Source organism: Chroicocephalus ridibundus, chromosome 2, assembly GCF_963924245.1.
Source record: "Chroicocephalus ridibundus chromosome 2, bChrRid1.1, whole genome shotgun sequence".
Classification (NCBI taxonomy): Eukaryota; Metazoa; Chordata; class Aves; order Charadriiformes; family Laridae; genus Chroicocephalus; species Chroicocephalus ridibundus.
The window spans coordinates 61755662-61773903 of record NC_086285.1 but is presented as its reverse complement, the minus strand read 5'-3'; the positions used below and the strand labels follow the sequence as shown (position 1 = coordinate 61773903).

Genomic DNA, 18242 nt, shown 5'->3' with positions numbered 1-18242 from the left:
GTTTGCGTAGCCTCTCCAATGCAAAGTATCCAAGGAATTTTTAAAGCTACATAAAATCCAGCAGGATGCAAATGGACATAGATCCTTTCCTTGTAGTCCTTATTCAGGCAAAATTCCGCCAGCACAAGGACTAGCCCATGCAGTGTCGGCATTCCCAGGCTTGCCTCCAACTGTGTGCAATGCAGCAGAGAATTCTGTTTCTTCTGATGGGAAATTATTTATTTAGGATTTCGTTGCCTAGTAGTAGTGAAGCGTATACGAGGGAAAACAACTATACCTCTGATGCTTGAATCATCTGGAGAATGCTGCCCTTCTCATAAGGACCACAAGATAAAGTGAAACTGTGTTTTCTAAGTGATCTTGGAAATGTAACAGCACATAAAACAGGAGGTATATAGAATTTGCAAAATAGTCTCAGTGTGCATTCACCTGAATTTTCCCCTGCACTCCAGTACTATCCATCCGGCTGGCAACATTTACAGTGTTCCCCCAGATATCGTACTGTGGTCTTCTGGCTCCAATGACTCCAGCCACTACTGGCCCAACATTAATACCTAAAATCAAAACAATGAATTTAGTTTCAAACACCACAGCATGTTATCCAATGGAATCCTGCAAAATAGATTTAACACAAGTGCCTTAGAATTTTTCTGGTCATAAGACATAATATGTTAAATTAATGCCAATTGGACTTCTGTATTTGTAAGAGGTTTAGACAGAGAATAAAGACATTCACAGAGATATCTTATTGGAAATGCAATATGGTGTATCTGTGTATTTTCTTTTTTTCTTTGTTTTGAGAAAAGAACAAAAAAGCAGTGGTAGTGCGGAGTTTAGCTGTAGAACAATTCAGGACAAACTGTTAAAGATCTTTAATTGTTTTCTATGACTTCCACTGTAGTCGCTCATATAAAGCTTTTTAATGGAGATTTCCCAAGTGGAACAGAAATAGTGGTCTGGAAGACACAAGGAATGGGGTAAGGGAAGTGTGTCAAATTGGTTGTCATTACTAGACAACACAGATCGGGGAGACACTGAAAGAAGACAAGAATATGTGAAAACAGCTCAAGTATTTTTGGGAAACAACAGGGCTTGATTCTACATTTCTGACTGATTTTGACACCTTGTTTTGAAGATAAAAGAGGATGTTCCTTCTTCTGAGTGCCCTAAAGAGCTGCAGATGATAAATCCTGCATGAGGTTCTGTGCGAGAGCTTTCCCAGGCAATTTGTGCAGAAGAACGGCCATTAGATATTTGTCTTCTGCCCCTTTGTGAACCTGAAAGACCAGTTATAACAGAGTTCAAAGGGAATTTGGGGGTTATAGTTATTAGGATGTACAAGAGGGCAGAGATGTATAACTCTCCTATTGCTACCTTTCATGTCTTTGGTCTTTCTCAGTCTTCTGCTATTAGCAATCTCACTTGCTCCTTGTCCAGACCTTTATCACAATTCAGCCATGATAGAGAGAAAGAAACTGGAGAGAACTATCTGTGTTAGAATATGCAAAGAAATGAGAACAGGAGTGGAAGTACCATTGAAGACGAGCAGGATGCAGGGAAGGAAGGGAAGAGGGGAACTTGCTCTCTAAAAAGGCTGGGAGAAAGGACTCTGAGAGTTAAGACATGTAATAACATGAAAAGGATTGCATGGGAAGGTTTGTGTTGTGAAGACCAGAGGATTTCTATATTCCTGGGGGGAAAACTTAATCCATCCCACTCCTACCAGTATGATGCCAATGCCCAGAGCAATAGATGCCCAGAGGCTGGAGGAGGGTTGCAGGTCAACAGGAGAGTACCTGGAGTTCAGCACGAAGGAATTCCAGACGCTCCAGCAAGTGAGTCAGCTTCATCAGGGGCCCAACTTAAATACCTCTATGAAAATGCATGTAGCATGGGGAATAAACAGGAGTTAGAGATGTGCGTATGCCTGCAGGGTTATGATCTCATTGGCATCAGAGAGACATGGTGGGATGGCTTCTATGACTGGAGTGTTGGAATAGAAGGCTACAAGCTCTTCAGGAATGACAGGCAGGGGAGATGAGGAGGGGCTGTTGCCCTCTAATGTCAATGACCAGCTGGAGTGCATGGAGCTCTGCCTGGGGATGGATGAGGAGCCAACCGACAGCTTATGGGTCAGGATTAAAGCGAGGACAGGGACAGGTGACATTACAGTGGGGGTCTGCTACAGGTCACCCGAGGAGATGAGGCCCTCTATAGACAGATAGGACCAGCCTCACATTCACAAGCCCTGGTCCTCATGAGGGACTTCAGCCACCCCAATACCTGTTGAAGGGACAACACAGCAGGGCATAAGCAATCCAGGTGGTTCCTGGAATGAGCTGATAACTTCCTGCTTCAAGTGATAGAGGAGCCAATGAAAAGAGGTGCCATGCTGGACCTTATTGTCACCAACAAGGAGGGGCTGGTGCGGAGCTTTGGCTGCAGTGACCATGAAATGGTGGAGTTCAAGATCCTTAGGGCGGCGAGGAAGGCACACGGTAAGCTCGCTACCCTGGACTTCAAGAGAGAAGACTTTAGCCTCTTCAGTGATCTGCATGGTAGAGTACCATGGGATAAAGCCCTGGAGGGAAGAGGGGCCTAAGAAAGCTGGTTAATATTCAAGGATCACCTCCGCCAAGCTCAGGCGTGACGTATCCCAACAAAGAGTCCGGCAAAAATGTCAGGAGGCCTGCATGGATGAACAAGAAGCTCCTGGACAAACTCAAACTCAAAAAAGAAGGCTACAGAGGGTGGAAGCAAGGACAGGTAGCCTGGGAGGAATACAAAGAAATTATCCAAGCAGTCAGGTATTAGGTTAGGAAAGCTAAAGCCAGATAGAGTTAAATCTCGCCAGGGAAGTCAAGGACAAGAAGAAAAACTTCTACAGGTGTGCTGGTGATAAAAGGAAGACTAGGGAAAATGCAGGCCCAATCCAGAAGGAAATAGGAGATGTAATCACCTGGGGTATGGAGAAGACTGAGGTACGCAGCAACTTTTTTGAGTTGGTCTTCACTGGCAAGCGCTCTAACCACACCGCCCAAGTTGCCGAAGGCTAAGGCAGGGACTGTGAGAATGAAGAACTGCCCACTGTAGGAGAAGAAGCCATCTAAGGAACCTGAAGGTGCACAAGTCCATGGGACCTTTTGAGATTCATCTGCGGGTCCTGGGGGAACTGGTGGATGGAGTTGCTAAGCCGCTATCAATCGAACACAGGCTGGGCAATGATTGAGAGCAACACTGAGGAGAAAGACTTGGTTGGTTGGTTGGTTGGTTGGTTGGTTGGTTGGTTGATGAGAAACTCAACATGAACCAGCAACGTGCACTTGCAGCCCAGAAAACCAACTGCATCCTGGGCTGCATCAAAAGAAGCATGGCCAGTAGGTCCAGGGAGGGGATTCTCCCCCTCTAGTCTGCTCTTGTGAGACCCCACCTGGAGTACTGTGTCCAGCTCTGGGGCCCCCAACATAAGAAGGACGTGGACCTGTTGGAGTGAGTCCACAGGAGTGCCATGAAGACGACCAGAGGGCTGGAGCACATCTCCTGTGTGTGTCACATGCCGAGAGAGTTGGGCTTGTTCAGCCTGGAAAAGAGAAAGCTCTGGGCAGACCTTATAGTGGCCTTCCAGTACTTAAAGGGGGCCTACAGGAAAGATGGGGAGGGACTTTTTATCACGGAGTGTAGTGATAGGACGAGGGGTAACATTTTTAAACTGAAAGAGGGTAGATTTAGATTAGATATTAGGAAAAAATTCTTTACAATGAGGGTGGTGAGACATTGAAACAGGTTGCCCAGGGAAGTTAGGAATGCCCCATCCCTGGAAGTGTTCAAGGCCAGGCTGGAAGGGGCTTTGAGCAACCTAGTCTAGTGGAAGATGCCCATGCCTATGGCAGGGGGGATGGAACTAGAGGATCTTCGAGATCCCTTCCAGCTTTAACCATTCTATGACTCTATGATTTGATTTGTTGGAAAAAACAGGACGGGTTGAGGTGATTTGGCATCTATCGATGAAAAGCTCCCATCACACTTTTAATGCCAACAAAGCTTTTGCAAATGGAACTTAACTTAATAGTTAAGTACAGACAGACACAGTTTTCAGCAGTTTAGCAATGCAAAGCAGTGTAAGCAACATGACTGGGTACGCTAGTAATATTGTATAAAATTATTGGTGCAGTTTCCTTTTAGGTGTGCGTAAATTAAGTAAACACAGTCAAATTAGACACAATTATAATTCCTTAATACTGATGCTTAACATCCAGCCTGCTGACCTTCTACATGGATGTGCCTTTACTGGTAAAGGAGTCTTTTCAGTTTTAATCATGACTGCAGGACAGGTTATCCTTTGCAGACAGCACAGGGAAAGCCAACAAACAACAATGTTCTGCTTGTATGATAATTGTAGAAATGTGACTTACCAACTCGTAGGACAAAGTCGTTGTAAGACTGATAGTTGATTTCATCAAGAACATCAAACATCTCTATTGCAAAATCTGCCAGTGTACTCAAATGGGAATAAATTGATTTTTTAGCCTAGAAACAAAATAGTATTGCACATTAGATTTGTATGGTTCTGAGAGGCAGATGAACTACTGAAGTGAAAAACAGTGAAAAGCTCAGACTGGATGGCTTAGGAAAAGAATCTAACCCATTTTGCTGCTTGTGAAAAGAAACTTTTGATGGTGGCTACAGCATACGCATTCTTGTCTCAAGTACTGAGTTATATATTTTATTTTTTTTTCTCTCTTTTTGATTTCTGGGAAGAATGGAAAGCAAAGTTCCCATGGTAAAGTGGTTCTGTTGCTAGAGAGCTACAGATGTTTGTTGTGAGAGTGGAAGGGAATATAACCTGCTTTCTTACAAAACTGCTTTGCCTGATGATTATTAATAACTATAGTTTCTGCCCTCTTCTCCCTTTGGGGCTTTTGCTAGCTCCCAGCTCCATGGGGTGCATGCTGTTCCCATTGACAGCATTCCTGTTAGGTTTAATCCTGTGAGATGCAGAACGCCCCTATTTTATTTTCATTTCCAGGCAAGCTGAAGTGAGTTTAATGCATATAAATGAATTAAAGCAAAAGAACCAGAAGGGATCAAATAAAATGCTGAAGTATCAACTTGTAAAAAATCCCCAAAACATAAGAAAATAATTTTTACAACTTCAGTCTAATTAAACTGTGGAACTCAATTTCAGAGGACATCGTGGATTTCAAAAGTTAGCTAGATTCAAACATAATTACTCAAACTCATGGAAGAAATATTTGCTACAAAATATTAAAACGATATTATCTGTAGCTCTAGAATTTCTTAAGCAGCATATCATCAGAGAGTGGAAAAGAGAGGTTTGCATGCTCTTCCCGCGGGACCTACCATTGGCTAGTTAAAGACAGGTTACTAGAATAGACCTTTAACCTGACTCAGTATGGTTGCTCTTATGTTGTGCTCTTATTTGAATAATAAGTATGAATTCTTGAACAGATTTGCAAAGTGAAAGTGGGCTAAAGGTAGGATATGGTGAAAGAAATGCAGGGTCAGTGGCAGTCTAGCTTCACTAGGGTGTTGCACAACAGGGCTGTGGCTGCTGGCATGAGATGAGAGCTCACTGGGGTTTTGTCATGATAGTGAGACTGTATAAATGGAGTATTTGACAGCGGCTGAGAAACCTGAGAAACAGGTTGCTATTTGTTTTATTCGGCTCAGTTTGAAAGGGCTCCTTCATGTGGCTGGGAATTTTACAAAAATTAGAGCAAAGTGCTAACAAAAAATTATGAAAGTCATCGTTGGGCCAGTCCCAAGTTTGAGGAAGGGTATTTTTATTTACCTGCCTGGGTCTCTGGCATTCTGCTTCTTGCAATGTCAACTAGCTCTACTCTTTTCCAGCCTTACCAAGACAAAGGAAGAACAAGAATTAATATTGGCTAACGCTTCTAACAGAGAAGGAGAAGAATATTGAATGCCTGGAGGATGGAAGGAGGAGTGTATAGTTTTATTTAATAATCTAATCTTCTTTATATTCCTTATCTATCGATTTATTTGCTGCCCGATGAATGCTTTGATTTCCCGCAGTGCCCCTCAGGGTTGCAGGAGAGAGGACTGGTGACAAATACTCGCGCTGCAAGTGACAGGTACCTCTCAAAAGGATTACTGGCAAACTCTTTTGAAACTGCACTGAAGAACACCCCAAAGTTAGGACTCTGGTGAAGTCAGGACCCTGTCGAAATCACAGACGTAATTTCAAAGGACTCCACACGCACAATGAACTTATATTGTGCAAAAGATCTACAAAGAGCTTGGTTTGTGTACTGCCCTGATGGTGTATCTGGCAAACATATATTTATTTAAACATCAGAGGAATAGTTACTGGAAAGACTGCCCAGAGCATCACAGCAAAACCCCTCTGACAGAGTCAATGTGCATTTACTATAGTCACCTGCTGAAGTCAAGCTGCAGAAACAACAGCCCTGTAAAATACGGGATTTAAATATTTAACTCCATCAGGGTACTGGGTTCTTATGTGTGTAAATATCCTCAGTTAAGATCGCAGTTAACCTCACCCGCTGCTTTCTGCTCATGTCCAAATCCTAGCATGAACTTGGTGGCTCACAATCATAAAGTTGTGCCAGATTTTCTGTTCTGGGGACAAGAAGCTGGGACACCCCTGGCAGAGGGAAGACCAGAAGCACTTGAGTCTCTTACGGCTCCCCATGGACAGATAGGACTCTGCAGGGCAGCCCAAGGACTGTGTGATGGCTGACAGTGATCATCTGCGTGTGACAGGCTACCCAGGATCATTGGACTTTTAATACATAGCTGCATGCTGAAGACCAAGAGAACGTGAATAATTTCTACTGGTTTGCATCACAGAACCAGTGGGAAGAGATCACGGAACATCTGAAACCCCAAGTTAAATTAAAAAATGCTGGCTGCTTCATAAAAGATCTTTAGGTTTTCTGAATGTTAAAATAAATTCTACCTGTACGGAAAAGATAAAAATTTGCCCCCAAGATTTCAGAGAAAGGCAGAGTCCTGTACAAGACCTTCTCCAGTGATTTAAAATGCATTACTATCGTAAGCTCAGAGCGGTATCGTCAGTAATGGGCTAAGTCAGCTGACCCTTCAGTTAGCAACTATAAAATACAAGAGATAAACATGTTTAGGTTTTGGAACATATGCTGCCAAAGTTACCCAATAACACACTTGTTTTCAGGATTATAGTTCAAAGAGCATTTATAGCAGACACACAAGTATGCTGTTGCCTGTTTGCCTGAGATCACACTGCACAAAATTCAAAGGATCAATTTTTTTGCCTGCCTCAGGACCCAGAAGCCAAACATTTCAGCATAAACAGAGTTTTAAAAATACCTTTTTGTAATTTGTAGATTGCTGGGAATGACACAAAAGAAAGCATCAGTTGTACATAACCCTGCAGACCAGACAATTATTTGCATGTGATATACTCCAACATGATTCTAACAGTTGATTTCAATGTGGCCTTGTTTTTTATTTACTTAACAAGGATTATAGTTTCTAGAAAGTTCACAGGCCATCTTCTGGCCCTTTCTGCTTTTGCCCTATAATTCGGTGTTATTTTGCAACGCTAAACCATATGCATGAGCATACCTCTATAAGAGACGTACATGCATATCAGAACAGAGGAGAGGTGTCTGGAAATTCTGGGCAGACTACGTGCATGGATTGCTTCAATTTTCATTATATTCTTCATGTTATTAATTTTATTATTGTTTCATAAAGTTATTTTATTAATACAATTATTAATGTACATAGTACTCTGTATACAATATATTCAGCATACTGTCCACAGGTTTCTCTGCTTTTCCAGGTGCTGCGCGCAAATGTAGGAAATCTCTGTTTCGAGACACAAACTTAAGGTGAGGAACACACTCAGGAGCATCAATGAGGATACAGAAGAAGAACTGTGCCCCAGAACTAGTGGGTCTGAAGTGACTTTGACTTTTTTTATTGCTCAGTAATTAAAGGGGTAAAAAGAATGCTATCAGTAGAGACAAAGAAGAGGTGATTTGGAGGGACCAGGGTAAAGTGCAGTAATGTACCTAGCACTAAGTTCCTGTCCGTGATGGGGGTTGGGAGAGGCTGCTTGTTTTGATTGTAGGTTGCACACAGATTTCAATATAAAAAAAAGAAAAAAACCATCACATTTTAATATTCTTATATTAGTTTTGCAGCAATTCATTACACCTAGAGTCTCCCCTCCCCTGCACTAAGAGACAGGGTTTAAAACACTAGCGCTCTGACTTAGGAGCTTCATACGCCACTTTGCAGAGAATCCAGAGCTGCAGCTAATAAAATCCCAAGTGAAGCCACATGGGCAACTGCTAGGATAGAAATTTTTCTTTTCAGGCTACAGTTGTTCTTTGAATTTCAGATTTAAATTGTTGTAAAGAAGGAATACATGTTATCTATAATCACATAGAGTTTGTAGTGTTTCTGATATTCCTCTGGAAATTGAAGGAGAATGGTTCCTCCGCAAATGACCATCATGTAAGATCTTCTTACCTTAGTTCCTGAAGTAGGTACGAGTCCCACAGCTGCCATATACGTACTTCCAATTGTCTTGATCTTTTCTATGTCCTTATAATATTCCTTGTCCATAAGCTTTGTTTAAAACATAAAACTGTTAAATATTACATAATATTTTAGACAAGCAACCATATTTATCAGATAATATGTGCAAGTTGATTAAACCATATTATTTTTGGTAAGTTGTGACTTGCCCACTGTGAGGACATTGAAAAAAATACCATTAACTCACATTTTAATACTCCTGCTATATTAGAGGAATTTGAGGTAAGACTCTCATGCCCAAAAGTACAAACTGGGCACTTTGGAGAAGGCCAGTGGACACCAACTACAATTAAAGAAGAAGTTTACGGTACTGTTTTATTAGGCAGTTCAAGATACGCTGAGTTGCTACAGATAATCTCTGTTGATAATAATTTGGTAGAACTGATATGGTCAAAAGATGCAGTGCTTAGATCTTACCTCATCGAAATCAGCAATAATTTCATTTAACAGGCGTAAACATTCCACTCCCATATTATTGCCGTCCAATTCGATGTAGAAATCATTGAAATTTGGGATGGAAGCAAACATCACTCCCACTTGCGAATACGACTGGTAATAAAGGTCCTGCAGTTCATGAGCAGATATAATTTTTATTTTAAGAGATTAATCTAAACCAGGCATCATTATTATGACATCTAAGCCATCATTTTTAGTAGAGAGAAAGCCAGACTTATTAAAAAAAATGTTGAATGATCTCTCCACTCAAAAACACAAAAGAAAATGAACACCTAAGCTATTAAACCCATTTAAAGCAACTTAGTCTTTTTCTCTGACAGACATGGAAGCAGCGAGTAAAAATTTTGTAGAAAGTCTTAGCAGCTGTAGAAATTTTATTGTATGAGAAATAATTGCATTTTCTCAGTTTTGTTTTATAACTAATCGGAGATGGAACAATTTTACTCTGCCGCACAAAACCAGCCTCACTCCTTCACATCTTTCCTTGAGTTGTAGAGTCCTGTATTCAACATTAACAATATAATGCTGTTCCGTATGGTAAGATCTCTGCTTAAGAATTTGGAGGACTCACAGAAACGAAAATCACTCTACTGTGGCTCAAATACATTGATCCAAACTCTCAAGAACAGTATCACAGCAACTGCACCAGAAGGACTCTGGTAAGGGCTTCCTGAGCCACTTTATTTAATCACTACAGTCTCTGAAGTTAAACGCCACTGTGTATTTCTTGAGTGTGTACAATTCTCTTTTTTTAATTTTAAATGAATGGGTTGAGTAATGGCAGCATATTTCATATGTAAATGTCTGGCCGTTCATATATTTCACCATTCAGAATCAAAATGAGCTCATGAAATACTGTGATAAATCCCAAAATTCTAAATTGATTGAAAAAAAAAATTAGTGATTTGCATGCAGACACTTGGCTGCCTTGACGTTGAATGACACAACATTCCCTTATCCTGCTTTTTATTAAAATTATTCAGAGAAGGAGGACATTACAGTGAAAGAAATAATTCCAATCTGATTCTTGAACACAAGTTCTTACAAAACTATTCCTTTTAACATGCATGAAATTTTGTAGGTCTTGAAAACATACAGTTGAAAGGTGACCCAAGCTACACAGGGTTACACCCATGAAACATCACTATGTATTTAAATTTTATCTTGGATTACCATATTTCTTGGATTAGACATAAGAAAGTGCTGTGCAACATGTGCTGGCAACAGGTTGAAGAGAATTCTTTTATTATCCAGCTTGACTCTCTCCATATCATCTCTCTCTTCTTCTGCCTGTGGGGACAGAGGGAAAAAAAAAACTTTCAAAAAAGCAAGAAATTAGCTGAAGCTATCAAATAGCTTCTATTAATTCATACTTTGAAGTTAAAACTGAGCAAAATAATGCCCGCAAAGTAGAGTGGGAACAGTTCTCCTATACCATGCTTTTATATTAGGGCAAAGTCCCTTTAAGTCCTTTGTAATTCAACAGGTTAATGACTACTTTCAGGGCTTGATCGGCTAAGTCTATTGGTGTTTTCTGTAGTTGTCTGTTCTTTTAAACAGACCCTTGATATTTTTACAGAGTAAAAAGCTAGAATAATCCCACTTAAATCGCATTGGCCTTGGAGGCCAATTACTTCCCAGGTAGGTGGAGACAGTGACAGCAGTATTTGATCCACCTTTCAAAGAAGAGAAGCTTGGAGAATCACCAATGTTTAAAGCGAACCTATGTCATTTCACAGTAAAATGGAAACAGACCTAGTAACGCAGTAACTTCAACAGAGCAAAAGGTTTTTAAATTGAAGAACATTAAGAATTATATGCAATTAAAAAAAAAAAAGTAAAAAACAATTAGCATTTCTAGAGGTGGTTTTAATTACTCTGGTATTTGTCACGAAAGCATACAGAGTTCTTGTGCACAGAAATTTCTGTGTACAACAGCAACAGAAATTCTGTCATTCATGTGAATCACAGCATTCAGAAAGAGTGCCTAGGAGTTAACACAGCTGAGGTCCTTAAGATACTGGTATCTTATTACGTGTATCTCGACTCATAGGAGTTTGTGGGAGTCACACAATAGGAAACAATTCTAAAAATCAGACCTCTTATTGGAAAAACATTGAATACCTAGGGACCCCATTTGGGACTCCTAGGTTTGCAAATTCCAGCCAAGTCCTTAGCAGACTCTTCTGCAAAATTCCTTCTCTGGAATTTTCTCCTTGTTCTTAGAGTGGCTTTTGGCCCCACATTCTGATTTCAATGAGAAAACATTCGTTCAGTATCTTTTAATTCATCTCATAGAAAGCACAGCTTATTTGCTCTTCAATCACAGCCACAGAACTGTAACACAAATCCTCTGCTGTGATTCCAATCGGATTTTGTTTATCTAGGTACAGTCAGCAGATAACTGGAAGGCCAAATTCTCAGGCATCGTTAAGAAACTACAATCTCATAAACGACTGAAGAATCTGCTATAATCTTTGTTGGTGTCCCTTTTGTATCTAGAATTTGCTATCCTAATCTATTAGAAAGTCCACATACTTTTCTCACTATCCCTTCCTGTCTACGTAGGAGAAAACTGGTCCCCTCTTGCCATTGTATAGTCTTACAATATTATGTTTGTGTGATTAATTTTTACTTCAGGAAGCTAATTTTTCCTTTCCACGCCAAAGCTTAGGAAACTTATCTTTTTATTCATATCGCACAGTCTGATTTGCCTTGCAGTTTACTTATGTATTCTTAAATTTCTCTAAGTAGAAAGAATGCTGAAAAAGAACTGGTTCTATAAACATAACTTCTTCAGGAATCATTCCCTTTTGAAATAAATTGTCAGCTCCTCCTCTAATTTGTGTAATAAGGTTCAGAATTGATTCCAGAGGTGAAATATCAAAAAACATTAAATAGCAGTTAAGCTCTGCAAGAAACAAACCAGAAATTTTTATTCTAAGCAAGTACCTATTTCCTGTTTGTGAGCTGTTCTCTTAACACTTTTTTTGCTATTTGAATTTCATATGCTTTCATATGCTTAAAATATCCTTCCCCTATTTTGGTGGTATAACTCTGTCCCTGACTTATTGTTGTCTATAAACATGTGTAATGGCCTCTTGTGTTCAGTCTGACTGTTTGAATTTAAATGTTCTAATAGTAAAAATAAAAAGCTTTTTCCAGCTGAAAATCCAAACCAAGCTAACAACTCCATTTTTACCTCACACTGGAATATGGGAAATTTTACTCTGACGACAGCAGAGAGACTTGCAAACTGAATTCAAGCTCTGAATAAAGAATCTATTTTGGGCTTCCTTATCCATTCCTCAATTTTTCAATAAGAACTTTTTGGTTACTTTCTTCCTAGGAACATTTCAGGTTCTCAGTTAAGCTCCCAATACGATATGGGTCAGAATAGCAGCATAAAGAACAATACACGTTTGGGACAGGGCGTGGAGATTTCTGGGCAAGTCAAAGTAATCAAGCAGGGGCAGGTAAATGGAGTAATCACTTTCATGCATTGCATGGATAGTGGTGTTGCTCAATCACTGGCAGCTGCTGTTCATTTCTGATCTGGACACGTGTGAAAAGATTCCTCTGCATTGCCCAGTCATGGAGCAAAGTGTTCATTTTGGAAGCTGATTGAGAAGGTTATTCAGAAGATGATTGAGAAGGTTATTCAGCAGGATGTAGTGTTTCCTACCACTGTGTATGATTCACAGCAAAGGTTTCAGAGCAAGCCACAGAACAAGGACAAAGCTGCCAGCACTGAAGCAGATCCTTGTGACCTCGGTCATGTTGCTGGATTTCAGTCCAGCCTTTAACACACAGAAATAAAAGACAATTCTAATATATCAACATAAAATAAATTAGAAAGGACAGTCTAGCCTGTTGGTTTTCTGGTTGCTTCCTTCTGACAGAACTTTAAGGCATGTGATGGCTTTTCTCCTTCTTTCTGTCTCGCTTCAATATGGTCATGAAACTACCGGGAGAGAAATGCCAGTGACACTACACTATGTGTGCAGGTATGGATGTGACAATGTTCACAATGATGGGACCACAGCTGTGACCAAGAGGATGAGAACTGAGGTCCTGAGTGCAGAGGTAGTGGCTCAAACCAAACCACCAAAGTCAGGACTGAAGGGGTGGCAAAATACTCTAAGAGCAGGGGAAGGCATCAAGAATGTCACCATTGCTAAGAAACATAGTAGAACATTTCCAACACACCTAGCAAAGGTCTCTTCCCCTCTTTGGATGCAAAACTGTTAATTACAAATTTGACTCTGAGAAGGTTCAGTTGCCAGAAATGAGATGAAAGCCACTAAGGTCATGGAAGGCCCTTGATAATACCATCGGGTAGCAATGGCCCTTGAATAATACTAATGGTAGCAAAACCTAAATAGAGACAAATTATGCAAACAGCAGAACAAGAAGAATGTAGGTCAGTGTAGGTCAAGCCACTCTCCACGATATTTGAAAAGTAATGGCAGTCAGGTGAAGTCCCTGGTGACTGGAAAAAAGGCAAACATCGTACCCATTTTTAAAAAGGGTAGAAAGGAGGACCCTGGGAACTACTGACCTATCAGCCTCACCTCTGTGCCCGGGAAGATCATGGAACAGATCCTCCTAGAAGCTATGCTAAGGCACATGGAGGACAGGGAGGAGATTCGAGACAGCCAGCATGGCTTCACCAGGGGCAAGTCCTGCCTGACCAACCTAGTGGCTTTCTACAATGGAGTGACTGCATCAGTAGACAAGGGAAGAGCAACAGATATCATCTATCTGGACTTCTGCAAGGCCTTTGACATGGTCCCCCGCAACATCCTTCTCTCTAAGTTGGAGAGATACGCATTTGATGGGTGGACTGTTCAGTGGATGAGAAACTGGCTGGATGGTCGCATCCAGAGGAAGGTGGTCAATGGCTCGATGTCCAGATGGAGAGGGGTGACAAGTGGTGTCCCTCAGGGACCCGTACTGGGACCAGTGCTGTTCAATATCTTCATCAATGATTGAGACAGTGGGATCAAGTGCACCCTCAGCAAGTTTGCCAATGACACCAAGCTGAGTGGTGTGGTCGACATGCCAGAGGGACAGCACGTCATCCAGAGGGACCTGGATGAGCTAGAGAGGTGGGCCTGAGCAAACCTCATGAAGTTCAACAAGGCCAAGTGCAAGGTCCTGCACTTCGGTAGGGACAATCCTCATTATCAATACAGGCTGGGAAATGACGTGATAGAGAGCAGCCCTGTGGAAAAGGACTTGGGTGTACTGGTGGATGAAAACCTGGACATAAGCCAACTATGTGCGCTTGCAGCCCAGAAGGCCAACTGCATCCTGTGTTGCATCAGAAGAACCGTGGCCAGCAGATCAAGAGAGGTGATTCTCGCCCTCTAGTCTGCTCTTGTGAGACCCCACCTGAAGTACTGCGTCCAGCTCTGGAGCCCTCAGCACAAGAAGGACATGGACCTGTTGGAGCGGGTCCAGAGGAGGGCTATGAAGATGATCAAAGGGCTGGAGCACCTCTCCTATGAGGACAGGCTGAGAGAGTTGGGGTTGTTCAGCCTGGAGAAGAGAAGGCTCCGGGGAGACCTTATAGCGGCCTTCCAGTACCTGAAGGGGGCCTATAAGAAAGCTGGGGAGGGACTGTCTGCAAGGGCATGTAGCAACAGGACAAGGGGCAATAGTTTTAAACTAGAGCAGGGTAGGTTTAGATTGGACATTAGGATGAAGTTCTTTACAATGAGGGTGGTGAGACACTGGAACAGGTTGCCCAGAGAGGTGGTGGAGGCCCCATTTCTGGAGACATTCAAGGCCAGGCTTGATGAGGCTCTGAGCATCCTGATTTAGTTAAAGATGTCCCTGCTTACTGCAGGGGGGTTGGACTAGATGACCTTTAAAGGTCCCTTCCAACACAACACATTCTATGATTCTATGATTCTATGAAGAGCTCTTTAGCTTTTTCTGCCCTGGTCCATTTCAGGTCAGGCACTTCCTGGTCAACAGGCACTCTCTACCTGTGGTTCAGGGAGACGTTTGCACAGGCAAGGCCTATACGGGGCAATGCAGTGCCATGAAGAATAAACTGCGTTAGCTCTGCCCGACCGAGCCTCAGACCTTGAAGCAGAACGTTCATGGAATTAGCATAGCACTCCTGCTGAGCTACTCAGTCGTGCTGAAAAGCAGGCTGTATTAGCTTAGACCACACACAGGGTTAATACTGCTATCTTGTTGCTGGTACCATAGCCAGAGTCTCTGCATGGACTACATCAGCCAGACATACCAAAGTCTAACATTCTGCCTTTATTAAAGAGATCTGCTAGGAATATGAACTGAATTGCACTTTCTCTGCTACCACTGCATAGATTTTGACCATCCATCCTCTCACCCTGCACTGCCTAAGACAGCTCTCATATATGCAACTCCTCAGGAGATGACTGGGTAAAGAGGAAAAATCTCCTCATGTCTCTTGTAATGGAAGATAAGGAGTGAAGGTGAGGTAAAAAAAGACTTGGTCATGTTCAGCAGTGAGGACTCTAAAACTATCGCATTGCATGGCTCTATGGCGGGGAGAGTAAACTGATTACTGATATTTTCTGGACCTTTTTCCAGCATTCTGCTTTCTTCCCTTTGGGGGAATGCAATGAAAGTTGTCTGTTCTCCTGGTGACTCATTAACTCCTACTGCCTACTCTTTGAGCAGCTGATATAAAAGGATGCGTAGGCATCACCCTTTCCCTGGCAAAACAGACACTGAGAAGGGAGAAGGAGTACTTGGGGCTGGAGAAAGAAGATTAAAATAGCACAGATCACAGGTATTTACATTCCTGGCAGAAGTATTATCCAGACAGCTAAATAGCATCCAAACCTTAGTCTATTTGCCCTTATTCCTACTGGTTAATCAAGAAAAGATGCCTGCATGATATTTATGCAATAGCTGCTGGCTCAAAAAACAAGGCAGATTATTGTGAAAACAAACAAGAAAAAAAATGCATAGGCATGAGCAACATCATTTTTCACATTCTGCTTTTTGCTTATACCTGTTAGGTATTCGTGGCAGCTAGATCATTTTGCAGAACTTAACTGTATTTGCAGAGCTGCAGTACTTAAAAGCAGGCTTTGTTTTTGCTTCGGACCTGGTGACAAAATTTAAAATGTTCTTTGGTACTATGGCTTTTGATACCAATATAATTAACAGTATTACATTTTGGAAAGTTACACAGCGTCCCGCAGTTTTTACAATGCTGGTAACTGGTTACACATCCTCTGTTCAGAAAGTGGTCTGAACTGCTGTATCACTTGAGCTATCAGGTGACTGTTTAATAAGCATAAAAATGCTGTAGCAATGTCACTGACTGCAGCGTTATCACATGAAAATCCACTGTTTCAAGACATGGGTAAAAAAAAAGCTGGGCACTGGTGCCACAAAAACATCATCTTTGTACCTGAAGGTGTCACTAAAACCACAGGGAAGAGAACAATCACACTGCTTCTATAGGACTAGATTTTAAAGAGGAAATACAAGCACACCTGACAAGTCTTACCTGACAACTGTTAAACAGATATTTCTTAACAAGTGTCACATATTAGAAAAGACAGCTGAATGATATTCAAGTATTCCCTAAAGAATGCAACAATCAGTCATATCATTGTATTATTCTTATTTTCCTCCCCTGAGAAATCCAGGGGGAGCGAACAATTCCAATTTTTTTGGCAGTTTTCACTTCTTCATAAATTCATTGCTTGCATTTATTTTCCTTTTTTTTTTTCCCCAGTTTTTTTGAATAATTTGCATAAGGAAAAGTGATTATCAGTCACAAATAACTAAAATGCTTCATATTTCCTAGTCACAGTTATTGTCATATGAGGCACATGGAGTTACTCAACAACGTTATGTAGAAAATGAAATTCTCCTCCCACTGCTTGTTAAAAAAACCCCACAAAGCCAATAGACATTTTCTGGAAATCTGTGATATTCAGAAAGGTTAAATTTGGCACAGAAAAAAACCTAGCCAAATCAACAGGAACCTATAACAGCATTGATGTGTGAGCAGTAAGTACAAACACAAATGTTTTAACAACTTATCATCAATCAGAAAAATCTATTTTTTCCACACGATATACAAAAATCATACTGTATTATCTCTGTTCTGGTTACATAACCTAGATGCACGGAAATTAGATTAACTTTTCTTGAATCTGTATCATTTTTCTAAATCAGTTTTTCTTGTTTGAAATCTGCTTTTCCTCAAAACACGTTTTTTTCCTGATATGGCAGACAAAATCTATGGAAATCTATGGAATCTATCTGACCTTAGCACAGACCACAGAACGTCTCTCTATACATTCTTATTAATAATTGTATTAATTCCAGAATACTTTCAGTGTTTAAAATATCATTTAGTTAGTACTAGACTGTTTGTTGTTCATGATGGAGTACATGAAAATAGATATGAAATCCTTTTTATCACAGTTTATGCCACAAATGGTTTTATACATCTGAGAATATTTTTAAAGGATTAGCCCCACAATGAGCCTTGCTAAAAGTATGCAAACGAGTGCTTACAGCTTCCAGAATAGCCCTTGAGTCTGAAATTCTCCCAATTGTAAGCAAGGTCCCTAAAAATGCACGTTGTATGATATTGGCACATCTTTCACGCGGCAGCAGCTGGTTATTGGGACACGTGAGTCTCCAGGTCGAGCAGTGGTTCATGCAATTAAGTGCTTGCACAAAGAACCAGCCTGCTCATTCTGTAAAACAGAAGAAAATCTCCATAGTCCCTGTGCACTAAGTCAATGGTCTTTCTAAAACTTCAGCTGCCACGAACGTAACCAAGTCAAGCGAACATGGTTCCATGGTAAGCAGTACTGTGGCTGTAGAGAAACATGACCAAGAATGCTGTTTAACCACGTACAGGGCTCCTGCAGTACATCAGCTAGAGAAAACTGTCATTCAGGAAGGTGGTTTTTACCCTTGTCTCCTCTTAAAGATTGTTAAACAATTAGTAGCTTGGCGTTTGCTAACTCTTCAAAAGCAGTTTTAACATACAGATATTTCCAACCAGCCGTATTCCCAGACCTTTTAATACTCAGATTTTTACTATGCCAAAAAGTACAAAGGTAATGTTTTTTTTTTTACTTATCATTTGAATAGGTAAGCACCATAAGCACTTTTGTAATATCCATCACGATGATACTTCTGCATGTTATGTT

At 41.0% G+C, this 18242-nt stretch overlaps 1 protein-coding gene across 1 annotated transcript in view; it reads right to left on the bottom strand.

Annotated features, from left to right (window-relative positions):
- The window catches only part of ADCY1 (adenylate cyclase 1), a 165130-nt gene that overhangs the window by 10971 nt on the left and 135917 nt on the right, over positions 1-18242 (bottom strand). Inside the window, exons 15-19 of the mRNA XM_063325658.1 lie at positions 10225-10341; positions 9013-9159; positions 8527-8625; positions 4413-4527; positions 430-554 (exon numbers count right to left, since the gene is read on the bottom strand). Coding sequence (XP_063181728.1) covers positions 430-554; positions 4413-4527; positions 8527-8625; positions 9013-9159; positions 10225-10341 — 603 coding nt within the window. The remainder of the gene's footprint in view (positions 1-429; positions 555-4412; positions 4528-8526; positions 8626-9012; positions 9160-10224; positions 10342-18242) is intronic.